General features: G+C 35.9%; 1 protein-coding gene across 10 annotated transcripts; it reads left to right on the forward strand.

The window, feature by feature from the left end:
* Nucleotides 1–392: 392 nt before the first annotated feature.
* Nucleotides 393–10,622, forward strand: LOC141596645 (F-box/LRR-repeat protein At3g48880-like). 10 transcript variants are annotated; one of them, XM_074416854.1, is made up of 9 exons: nt 393–563; nt 727–805; nt 1,725–1,883; nt 3,910–4,454; nt 4,558–6,762; nt 7,084–7,184; nt 9,466–9,555; nt 9,664–9,713; nt 10,404–10,622. In XM_074416854.1, the coding sequence occupies exons 5-9, from the start codon at nt 6,622–6,624 to the stop codon at nt 10,484–10,486; spliced, it is 465 nt and encodes a 154-aa protein (XP_074272955.1). In that variant the 5' UTR covers nt 393–563; nt 727–805; nt 1,725–1,883; nt 3,910–4,454; nt 4,558–6,621; the 3' UTR covers nt 10,487–10,622. The 10 variants fall into 10 exon arrangements, 6 of the variants coding, with proteins under 6 accessions (XP_074272955.1, XP_074272950.1, XP_074272953.1 ...); XR_012522532.1 differs by lacking the exon at nt 4,558–6,762 and adding an exon at nt 7,398–9,372 and having other exon boundaries at nt 413–563; XR_012522533.1 differs by lacking the exon at nt 4,558–6,762 and adding an exon at nt 8,540–9,372 and having other exon boundaries at nt 413–563.
* The last annotated feature ends 2,030 nt before the right edge of the window (nt 10,623–12,652 follow it).

Consider the following 12,652-nt stretch of genomic DNA (forward strand, 5'->3'; position numbering starts at 1 on the left):
AGAAAATGGCGTCGAAATTTGAGTGAATGGCGAAGACGGAGCTCGGAAGAATAATGGCGAAAACGGAGAGTTGACGAAGACGAGATTAAGAGAGAGAAAGTGAGGGTGAGTAAATGATTTTGTTTGAGAGGAAAGGTGCGATAGTTAGGAATTATTATGGGGACACGTGTCAACATCTTGTGCGTCTTTAATTTTAAATCTAACGATTTAGAATGGGTATATTCTACCTCACCCTAAGAAAGGGTCACACGATTCAATCTCTCTCTCTCTCTATATATATATATATATATATATATATATAATATATATATATATATATATATATATATTGATTGATATATTGATTAATTGATTGATATTGATTTAAGTTTTTGAAATTATTTAATTTTGTTTTTATATAACTTCTAGTTAACGGGCTGATCTTATTCTAAGAAACCGTCCCATCAAACCGTTTGTGAAAACTCAAAATACCATAAAATTCCCAGAATAAATCGAACCCAAAAACTGAAGAAATCAAGCTGTGAATCGCCACTCGCCAGAAGCAGCATATCAAGACAGACCTGGTATTTCCTTGTTTATTCTTATTCTACCTACCTCTCTATGTTCAGATTATAATTCAATTGATTGAATTTATTTTAATCTTTGGTTGGTGTGATTGATTCCTTAAATTATTTATATATTAGTTTGATTATAGGAAACTTTCCCAAATTTGCATTGTATTTATAGGAAAGACGGTCTCTTTCTTCTAATCAAGGTTATATTGGTCATGAAGATTGATAAAGGTTCTATCTTTCATTAAATTGAGGTACAATTATTTGCTTTAAATCAAGTGTATTTACGTATAAAGCTATTTAAAGTGTTATCAAGCTATTTTATATTGCCTATTTACTTCCTTTTTCAAGCGCTAGAAATTGAATTATAGGCGGAAATCTGACATCTTTTTATACTCTGTATGATTTAGATTACAACTCTCACTACGCTAATAATTACTACTCCATATGTTAAAGTTGTATCTTTCGTTTAATTGAGGTGGAATTGCTTGCGATTGCTAGTTGTGGTTGTAATTGAATCTGTTTTGTGTTTACTTTCTAGGTTTGGGAACTAAACTTTGCTTTTTTATGTCAAAGATGGTGTCTTTCGTCGAATTAAGATCATATCTTCCATCAAATTGAGTCAAACTTATTTGCACTGTCTCAAATATAGATCAAGTAGTAGTTGGCGAATTAGCTGACCGCGCTTTCGTGATAAATTTTGTTTTGTGTTTACTTTCTACGTTTGGGATTTAAACCTTGATTTTCATGTCAAAGGTGGCATCTTTTATCTTATTACGGCCCTGTTTACATGGAGGAGTTTGGAGGGAAAGGAATGGTTGGGGAGTGAGGAGGAAGATACAATTTCGCCCAACTTTAGGAAGGATTTTATTTTTGTAAGGAAAACACTGTTTTTCCATTCCACCTCGTCTCTCCCTTTTCCTCTCCTCCATCCCCTTCCCCTTCCCTCCCAAATTATCATACCAAAGCAATAACTACCCTATGTTTGGTAATGCGTAACTAATTTTGCATGTCCAACCACTCATATAAACAATTTAAAACATGCATGCGAGAATAAGTGAAGGAGTTAACTGTTTGGTTTTGGATTTCTCATGCTTTTATCACAAGGCTTCATCCCTCAATTTGTTTTTTCAAGAGTGATCTATCATCTAATATATGTCTTTCAATTGTCAGGATGGACGGCAAAAAATCCTAGAAGGAACTTCTACATTAATTTAGTTTTACTATCTTTGTTACAAACGTGTCGCATATATTTATGAATGCCAATTACCCATGATGTCTAGTCCCCTACTACATCAAAACCTCGACAAACTAAAAGTTCCAGTTTTGAAGGTATGATATAACTTTTCTAAAACTATGTATTAAATATATTTTATACTTTTGCTTCTGAATATTTCTTTCACTTGTAGTCGTCTGATACCTTCTTCTAAATGTAGTGTTCTTATTTGAAACAGACTTTGTTGTTTGTTAGTTTAAGGCGTTGTTATATTAAGCATTGAAGATGCAAGTAGATGAACTTAAAAATTTCCTATTTATTAAGCACCCCGCTCCAATCAAGATTGCCAAAATTATTGCCAAAATGTCCGTGGTACAACTGTATTAACATATTAGATGTTAATCGTGAATTTTAGGATTTGTTGTGCTGCTTTGAGTTTTAAGCTCACCAACAAAACAACTCCAGATTGAAAGTAAAATTGGGACCCTAGTCGTTTAAAGTTGGACAACAAGATGGAAAGTCCTGATTTAATACATTTTCTGTATGGTTGAGATCTGATTTCCCAAATATTTACCTGATATCTGAAGATAGTACGGACGATGGAGTACTATTTAAAAATGAAACTGTCAAATGCTTAATTTATGCTACAAACAGTTGATTTGGAGTATGAGTTTCCTCCAAGTTGCAACTCATCAGTACAAGGCCACCTGAATGTAATAACATACCGAGTGTTTTTCATGTTCTCATTGCCTTTCATATGAGTTATATGATCCCGATGTACTAATGTCAATAATGATATGACTCGTGAGGGTTCGTGACGAGATGCCTAGTTGGTGACAGAGGACACGAGGGTCCATGATGAGCTGCAAGGGCTGTTGATAAGACTTTATAGACATGAGTGCATAAAGTGAGTGATGGTATGGATTCTTGGTGGGACGAGTATTGGTAAGGATCTCGGAAAGGGAGGGGGGACAAGGTGTGGTTAGAACCTGCATATGAAGTAAAGGCCTTTCTACTCAGAGATCTATCATTTTGGTACATGATAAAAGGTCATTTTGGCAAGTGTCTGACGGATGAGAATAACTATTATGGGAAATGTTGCTGATCATGAATGAATGAATCTCTTGCTGCATAGACAATGAATATTTATAGTACGCAAATTATGATTAAACAAAGGTAACTTCATAATTTTGCATTTGCAGAGTTCACAATATTTGTTCCAGGTTTCCAGCTATGGCTTTGGAGAACCAGAATTGTAGATTTCCTGTATTCAGAATGAATTTGTTTTTGAGGGTTTCTTCCTTTTCTATTTAATAAAATTATGGTGTTCCTTTCCACTGGGCTAGACTTGATCCAATCGCCTAAGCTAACCCCATCATTTAAAATGTAATGGCTAGGACAGACGAGGCTGAATGCCCCGTGGGCAATGGCACTAATGGGCATGACAAACGGCTTTGGCTTTGCCAGTTAGGAGTTGTGTGGGAACTCTTCTGTTTTCCACTATAAAGGGAAATAGTTCTTAATATTGGGTTAATCCTTTTCCCCCGTTTTGGTTCAGTAGGCTGAAAGCTTGTTACTCGACTCGCTCCGCAAGTAGCAGATACCACACGGTGTCGGAGTATCCGATATTTCTATCGTGTTCGAAGTTTTCAATTTTTTCGGTCTAAAATGAAGTGTCGAAGTGTCTTGTCGTATCGGACATGATACGTTCGGATACGTGATACGACAACTAAGTGAAGTGTCGGAGTAACATAGCCTGGAAGTGACGTCAAAAATGATCATAATTCTTCGCATACATAATCCTTTTCTCTCATTTGATTAAATTATGTACTTAGTGCAAAATTTACAAATTCTTAAAAGATCCGATCATTGGTTTATTTGTTATCATGGGATTTAGTTGTTTGGATTCCGAGCCATGTTCATCAATTAACATTTCGTTAAGCATGCAACTTGTGCCAAAAATTATGAGAGTTGCAAGCGTTTACCTAAATTATTCAAGTATATGCTTTGTACTAATGAACGTTTTTGCATGTGGGTTGAGGAACATTTTTTCTTATGAGTGTTGTACGTAAAGTTTAGGGCTGTGATTTTGTTCTAGCAAAGTAATTTTAATGTGTTTTCGATGTTACCTTCCACTTGCAGCGTCACAATGATGCTGGTCTGCAGAAGCATGATACTGGACTTACTCATAAGTGTAAGAAGAGGAGAGGGAACGAGGTTTTGGAAGAATCGAGAGAATCGGGCTTAGTTAGTGACAAGTGGGAGAATATGGATCCGAATATTCTAAGAGAAATATTCTGTCGTGTACCTAGCGTGGACTTATTTACAAGTGTGTCGTCGGTGTGTCAATCATGGGAAGCAACATGCTGGGACTTGATGTTTTGGAGCCACCAGGTTGTTGACATGAGTGCCACGGGTGCAGGATTTGGCATGGTCAAAATGTCGAATGTGGAGGAATGGTGTCTTCCACAGCCAAAGCCAAATCGTGCGCCTGGGTTCTTCGGGAAGTTAGATTCCCATGAAAAACATAACATGGATGTGACTTTGAGGAGAAAGCTTAGAAGTATTTTGGGGGATGAAATTTCTTCCCGGACCTCCCTTCAAAGTTGGAGGGTCTCTTTAACGACCGTTATCTTGCCTTCTGATCTGGAAATTTCTGATAGTCATCTTTTGTACGTTGCAGAGAGGTATCTCTCTCTCTCTCTCTCTCTCTCTCTCTCTCTCTCTCTCTCTCTCTCTTAATTTGTTACTGCATGTGAAAATTTAGTTGTTTGGTTTTTCATTATGCAGAACTCCTTGTGTTCGACATTTACTATTATTGTGCCCTTCAAAGATTACTGTGACAGGCTTCATTAAAGCTCTAGAATGCTGGAAACATTTGGGAAGAATACACCTAGGGCCTATTGAAGATGATTCCTTTGCAGAATTCATAAAGGGAATTGGCGCAAACTGTAAGAAAATCGAGTCACTTCATATACATAAAGATCGTTTTAGATTAGATCAAAGAAGTGCAGTGCTAATTGGTAAGAGCTTGCCTGGGCTAAAAAAACTGGAGTTGGAGCTCGGAATCATTCAACCGAGCGGAATAACAACATTGTACAATTTTTGTCCGCAATTGGAAGAGGTTTACTTTAATAATTGTCAAAGGGAGCGTGATAAGCCTTACGGAGAGGAACGTGAACTTGATAGATTTCGATTGACTTGGACGGTAGATGAAATAGGGCTTGTCAATTGGGAAGTCACACCCTGCTCTTTTGATGTGGAACACTATGATGGGTACTATAAAAATGACACTAGATTTATTGAATATATATCAAGCCTTAAATATTTGGATGATATGAAGGCTACATTACAGCCGTCGGTTGGGTTTTGGCTGCTTAATGCTATCATTGCTCCTAGACACAATGGGGTGCAACCACATGATGGACCACGGTGAAGAATCATTCACTTTGCGTATACTCCCTAGTCCCTCCGTCTCAGTCATCTATTTACCCTTTTTATTCTTTTTGCGAATATTTTAATAAAGGTAAATGAATTATTGGGACGCGTGGAGTATTCATTTCATAAGCTATATGTATTATGTATTCGTAACTATTTTATTTTCCTTTCAATAGCGATGTTAAAATACTGCCTCTTCTACCACTTTTATTTATTTTATCTTATTTTTGAAACTGTCAGAAGTGTTCCATGTATTTCATGGAGGTATGAAGTTAAAACTCCATACTTGTTTGTAGTTGTTTGGTTCAATCATGGATTGAGATAATAACAATATTGGGTTGAATGAAATTAGAAATCTAGGTGGAGAGGTGGGTATGGGATTTTAAGGGGTTCGAATGGAGTTGGAATCCATAAATATTTAACCTCATTCAAAAATGCTCCAACTAAACACTAGAATGGATTAAATCCATTCCAATAGCTCAAACCAAAAGCCCTCAAGTTTCGTTTACGATAACCTTGTGGTGAAAATTACCTGACCATAATCTTCGATCTAGGCACCATAGTCTAGCCGAGTAGCCGGAGATCGTGCAACCTAATTAAATTTCTTACTAGCTAAGAAATACAATTTCATCAAAATAGTTACCAAGAAAAAAGATGTTCTAGAATCAAGCTCACTTCCGTTGCTTTGGAGATTTAATAATAAATTAGTATAATTCACATGAGATGCACGGTGCATAATAAATTTGTGATATTATTGAATTTTTCAAGATATAAATCAAATTTAAGCCTATACATATTATATTTGGTTTTTTTATATCTATTTATTGTCCAATTTTACATAGTAAGAGTACTTTCCGACATTGGTTATTGGTTATTCGGTGATGCCCGCATTTTCTTTTCCGCTGGAGTTTCTTTCATTGGTTACGGGGGATTCTCTGATTTAGGGTTATTGTTATTATATGCATATTTTTGGGGGCTTGGAAATTGGAATTTGAAGGGTTATGGCTGATCTAGGTAAGAGTTGTTGGCTCGTCCGTGGGTGAATTTTGACCAGCTTGTCCATGATATTATGAGTGATAGATTTTGGCAGGGCGAGATAGCTTGAGAATAAACTGTCTCATGTGTGCAGGGTCTTCCGGTTGAGGTGGTGCACGCAGTGTTAGTATCAGGTGCTTCTCCTGTTCTTAAAGTGAAACGATTCTGCACCTGTTGGGTAGTAGGCGTGTGCTGATGTTGCACATAATTATCCACACAGAAAAGAAGTGTCTTCTACACTCCCCTTACCACACATTGTCCCATGCCATCTGCTCCCTTCTCTGATCTCTTAACAAGAGACCACCTACTTTGCTAACCTCAACTACTACCAATCGACATATAAATCGCAAAATCTAATTAGGTATACCGTCATTGTTGACGATGCAGTGTTGTGAGATAGTGAGCGTGGCTAAGAATAGAGAAAATGGGAACAATCCGAGAATAAATAACACTTATTGCTTTCACTGGCTGATCTTAGGAGGAAAGCCTGTGGAAAACTGCACTGGCTTCTCTTCAGAAATGGTAACCAGCACCTCGTAGCTTGAGAAAATGCATTGAGTTGACTTTCTTGTTCGCTTAAATTAGTTAATGAACTTTCTCTCTCTCTTTTTTTTTTATTTTATTTTTTTATTTATTTCTCTTCAGAAATGGTAACCGGCACTTAGTAGCTTGAGAAAATGCATTTTCCTCAGCAAGTTGAGTTGACTTTCTTGTACCCTTAAATTGTAGTTAATGAACTCCTTTTTTATTTTTTTTGTTTATCTTGTACAGTAGTCGGTTTCTTACATCACCCGTATGTTATGTCGACTAAATATGTTTCATGGTTCTGATTTTTGTGGTTAGTTTGACAGTAGCTGCTCTAAGCATGAGGACAGTATAACGCACCCGTCATCATCTCCCTATACATTAGTGAAAGAACTTCTTCTATGCATCTTGGTAGCCAGGTTGGTATTGTCTTTTGTCAGTTTATTTTCTCTTGCCGTGATGTGTGTGTAAATATATTCCCTACCTCAGTTTGTGCTACTGTGAATAAAGATCAGGTTTACTGATTTGCATCAGGGTTCCAGAATAAAAAAAATAATCACCATTGTCGACGATGTACACAAGTTTTTAATTTCTAATTTGATTGCGAATTAATAATTTCGTTTTTTTCTCAGGGGATTAGATGACGTCATTTATTAATGGATTATTGGGCGAGATCGATAGTCTGATTTGCGAAATATTTCGTGCTTTATCGTACGATTTCTTCGTGTTTAATTCAGAAAGTGAAATTATTTGCTTTATTTTTTTCGTTGTTCATTAGTTGTTATGAATGATTATATTGTGATTGATATTATATTTGTCAATGCATCTGTAATTTATCGACATAAGCTTGGTTTTTATATGATTGATTATATTGTGATTAGGTACACTTGTGTTATGCTTTCAATATAGAAGCATAAATATCCAGTTGTTCTGAAGTGAGGATTTTTATATGCCCAACAATGCATTTTGCGTTACTTTCACGCACTAAGTGTTTCCCTATACCCTTATTTTTTCCATTTATACTTTTATGTTGAACTGTTTTTATTGGGTTTTCAATCGTCTGGCTTATACGCACTCTTCCATTCACCTGAATTCGCAATACTTTTGCAAATGTGTGGGAGATTAGATATATGTGAGATAAGAGTGGTGCTGCTACTTTCCCCTCTGTCATCAGCTACAGGTTTGGTGCTATGTTGATGTCGTTTGGTGCGTCCGGGTGCTGCTCTTATTCCTAAAATGACGTTCCTCTGCTTTTGGTAAATCAGTAATAGGTGATTGTCCTGTTTGTCTTTTTTCCCCCTTCATTGTGAAACTTTGCATGTTTTGAGTGACAAAATTCCCAACATTCTATTATTCCAATTTAAATTGCTAGGTTATTTTGGTGCTTTGATTTATATTTTGGTGTGCACTCATTTAGTGTCATTTATTTTGAGTAGTGTCGGGGTGTATTGGGATTAAGGTTCATCTACTTTACCAAAATTTGATTTTGCTGCTTGGGTTTCCACATTATTGTTACTGTTGATTCGTATGGCATCTCTTATACGTGGATAATTAGATAATGATGATCTTATGTGTGATTGGTTAGTTGATTTGTACGGCTTGATTATCCAGCTCAACATTTCACAATCATCTTCACTTCCACTCCATATACACCAGACTCAAATCATTAAATCATGTCTCGAATGCTTTCCTTTCATTTTATGCCAAATCTGAGGACTTGGGTTCTGTTATATTGGTCTTTTCTGAAATGGTTTATCCTGATATTTACTCTTAGACAACGTTGTTATCAGCGTATACCAAGTTGGATCAAATTTCTTATGCCTGCCAACTACTCGATGAAATGCTGCTGAAAGAAGTCGAACCATGGGATGCTGTGATCACTGCTTGTGCTCAAAATGGGTGTAGGATGTTATGTCCTTATGTATAGCCTTTACTGTAAGATTAAACGGTCTTATGGAAGATCAACTCTCATTAAGATATTGATGATCTTTATAGGCCTTATTGATGCGTTATGTAAAATGCTGAGGGCTTAGAATAAGCGTAAAAATTAAGTATTGAGGTGTGTCTTGAAGGAGAAGATGTGTCTTGTTTTTAGAGAGACTATTGAATTGGGATCAAGCTGTATGGATTGTTTGGGAACTATATCCATTATAGCAATCAAATTTTCTTCTACTTGTATAGACGGCTTTTGTACTCTTTTTTCTCAACTGTAATTATTCAGCTTCAAGACGGCCAGCAGTAACTCATGTTCATGAGCATGACTTCGTTCGACAGCACTTTGTGGGCGTTGGTGAAAATTCTACTATGCTCATTTGGCTGGTAAGTGCGTTTCTTCTCTAGGCTTCTCTTGATAAGGATACGAGTCTAATTTTTGACTCTTAGTATTGGGATTGTCTTCGATGCACTGTGTGCCGTATAGAGATGGACGAGCCATGGGCTAATTTGGTCAGATTTTAACCCATCTAACAGATTTTTTTTGTTGACATTTTCAGCATGCATTTTTAAGTAATTTTATGGTGCACTGACAGAAGCAGATTACTTGACATTGAGGACGAGTTTCATTATGATATGCGCTTCATTAAGAATTTGTGCCTTCCCCATATCGATGTATTGTTTTTCTACTTTAGGTTTATATGTTTTGGTTGAAATGTCCGAGGATTCAATAGTTGGTGATTGAGATGATTACGATTTTTGGTTCAGCCATTGCAGGTCAAACCCGAAGTTTAACTCTCACAAGTACATCATTATTCAAGCTTTAGAAGATGATTTCAGGCAGGTTGTTGGGATAAGGCAAGTGATTTCCTTTTAATAGTTAATCCCATGGCGGATATACGTATCTGTGCATATTTTTGCCCATTTTCTTTTATCATGGATTAATGTTCAATTTGTTTGATGCAGCTGGTACCTTTGGGTCTTTGTGATCATCTTCTTTTTGCTGAATGTTGGTGGTAAGAATCTTTATTTAATGTTTAATTTTTTTTAATATTTTGTTATGCTTCTGTAATTTAATGTGTTCAGTCAGATGCCTTATGCCACTCTCTATCCTTTGGTTATTTTCCATTTTTCCTTGGCTTTAGCCATAGTCTAGCTACTTTAAGTTTTTATGATATTGTAGTCGTAACTCGTAAGTTGGCATACATACTTCTTGATCGCCTTCATTCCTTGTATTGTGAGTTGTTTTTACATGTTTTCACCTCACATTTGGTTTAAACGTTTCTCGTCGTCCCAGTGATTAGGACTTCACTGCTCAGATACTTATGGGAGGGTTATGGACGTATGGTCTTCTGGGAGGATTTCACTGCTCAGGCTTTGAACTGGCATACGAACTATAGTTAGTTTTCTTTTGTTGGCAATTTCTGTGCTGCGAGTTCCAATTAGGTTTATGCGGAGTTCATAAGCTTTTGATGGTTTTTGTTTATGGGAGTGAGTGTAAATGTTGTTTATAGAGTCAGACAAATTCAAAACTGTGGCTAATAGGTGTTGTGATCCATAGGTCGAATCATTTCCATTACATCACTCAGCTCAACACACCAGTCAACTCGCATTTCACTTTACTGTCAAGTCCACGATCAACAGTTTCTACCCTTTGTTCTTGTTTCTCTTAATTTTTTTCCTATTTTTTTTGTTTTGTTTTACAGAACTTCCTACAAATGCCCAGTGTGTGATGGACTATAAGGCCGCTGATATCTTACTTGGAATTCAGGAGCAGATGGTGTTGTAAACATAAAAATATGTCTTATGTTGATTAAAATGGAGTCAAAGTCAAATGTGGACATTTGTGAGAATATTGTTTGAGTAATGGGTCGGTGGATTTTATCCCGAATAAATATGATGGTATTTAGTCCATCTTGCCAAAATTTAAAACCGTTCCACTCGGAGAATGGGTTGTGCTTTTGTTACTAATACAAAGTATGAGACCTTAAATGGTAAAGACCAAAATAATGGTGCTACGTTCAAAATGGACTCATGAAGCTAGAAAACCCCAAGGAATAGAGCATGGCAAGCCCACGAAATATTTCGAAGGAAACAGAAGACATGACTTTGGAAGAGGGCTGATTTTCATCGACCACATTTTAGTAACTATCGACGACTTTTTCATTTCAAAAGACGATAATGTCCTTTGCACTTTTACACTAATTTCTCTCTCTAAAAAATTCTCTCTCAAATTCTAGTAAAAATCAACTAAATTAAAAAAAACCAACAACAATAATTAACTAGATTAATTAACAAGACGGAACGCGAATCACCGGTACGTAAACAACTTACTCGCTTCATAATTTGGTTAAATTTCATTTTTTTGTGCATCGTTAAATCTATTCGTTAGTTGATTTACTTCAAGTATTTACTTAATTGTAGTAAACATTTCGGTTTTTTTGCGTAAACTGAAATTTCTGCAACCCAAGGTTCAGCCATGGACCAAAAGTTGAGATCCAACGTTCAGGCATGGACCAAACGTTGAGGTCAAACGTTTGGCCATGGTGTCACGTTGATTCCCAACGTTTGACCATGGTTGAACGTTGAGTTTCATTGTTTGGCCATGGTTGAACGTTGAGTCTCATTGTTTGGCCATGGTCGATTGTCAAGTCTCTAGGTTTAGCCATGGATTAATTGTTAAGTGTCAACTTTCAATCCGTGGTCTGACAGTAAACTCGTTTGATCTTGTTTTGCTTTCGTTTAACGTAATTTATTTAGGTTATATTTCGTTTTTATTGTCTAACTATTGTCCGAATTGCTTGAAACAGGATTTGTGGGAGAGTTTTGGCGAGAATTCAATTGATTACAACCCGTTGTTCGTGACGACTTTAGATTTCGAAACTCGTGAGGATGCTTTCAATTGGGCTAATAGTGTTGCGTTTGAGAATGGGTCTGTTTTGTAGGAAATATCGGTATACTTCCTTTACGATTATAAGGATTATAACGAAATTATGTTTATGAATACTAGTCATAAATGAAATTACGTAAACAAAATAGAATAGGGATGAAGAATCAACCTTCGGTCCTAGCAATAATGGCCTAAGAACAATATCAAAATGATATTCGCCTATTAGTTGCACCCAAGATGCTCCGAGAAATGCCCCTCAAATTGCTAGAATGAGATCCCCAAATTTTCTAATTAATTTAGGGTTTTGTTGTGTTTTTCTTTTGATGAGAGAATGCTAGGTTAAAATTAGGTTAGAAAATAATCTACCTATCTCCCTTTAAACCGTGTATTAGGAGTGATTAGAGTAGATTTTTCTCTTCTAATTTTCGGCCCATACAACCGAAAAATAAGAGGAATATCCTTCTTATTTCAGTTTTCCACCTACCACAAATAAGGAGATTAAATCTTCTTATTTTGGTAGTTATTACAAAATGTATATAAAGTGTATCTTTTATAAATTGTCATTTATTTTATTCCGTATTAATAAGTCTACACACAACAGCTTGCAGTCGATTCATTAATGCCGGTCTGTAATAATTTATTATGACAATATCGTATAATATATACTTTAACTATAAATATCGCATATTTATAATTAGCTAGTTAAATATAACTGGTTACATTTAATTACGAATTAACATCTTAATTCGTTCAAGCTAACATTATATACATTAATTAAATATAACATATTATATTCAATTTACTTAATTGTGATTAATTGTCTACCTAATATTATTTAATTAGATTAAATAATCGTCTCATCAACACATTGACTAACCTTTTAGTCAAATACTTGGACTAACCTTTTAGTCAGGCATCAATGTGATTATATTTTCATACAATCACATCTCTCAAACACATCCTTTAGGTGTGACTTTTAGGGACCAGTTGATCACCGCCATCAGTATGATAATAACGTCAAACTTTCTAGCAAGCCAACCGTTATTAAGTAATCGTTAATCAACT

The sequence above is a fragment of the Silene latifolia genome, chromosome 8 (assembly GCF_048544455.1).
Source record: "Silene latifolia isolate original U9 population chromosome 8, ASM4854445v1, whole genome shotgun sequence".
Lineage (NCBI taxonomy): Eukaryota > Viridiplantae > Streptophyta > Magnoliopsida > Caryophyllales > Caryophyllaceae > Silene > Silene latifolia.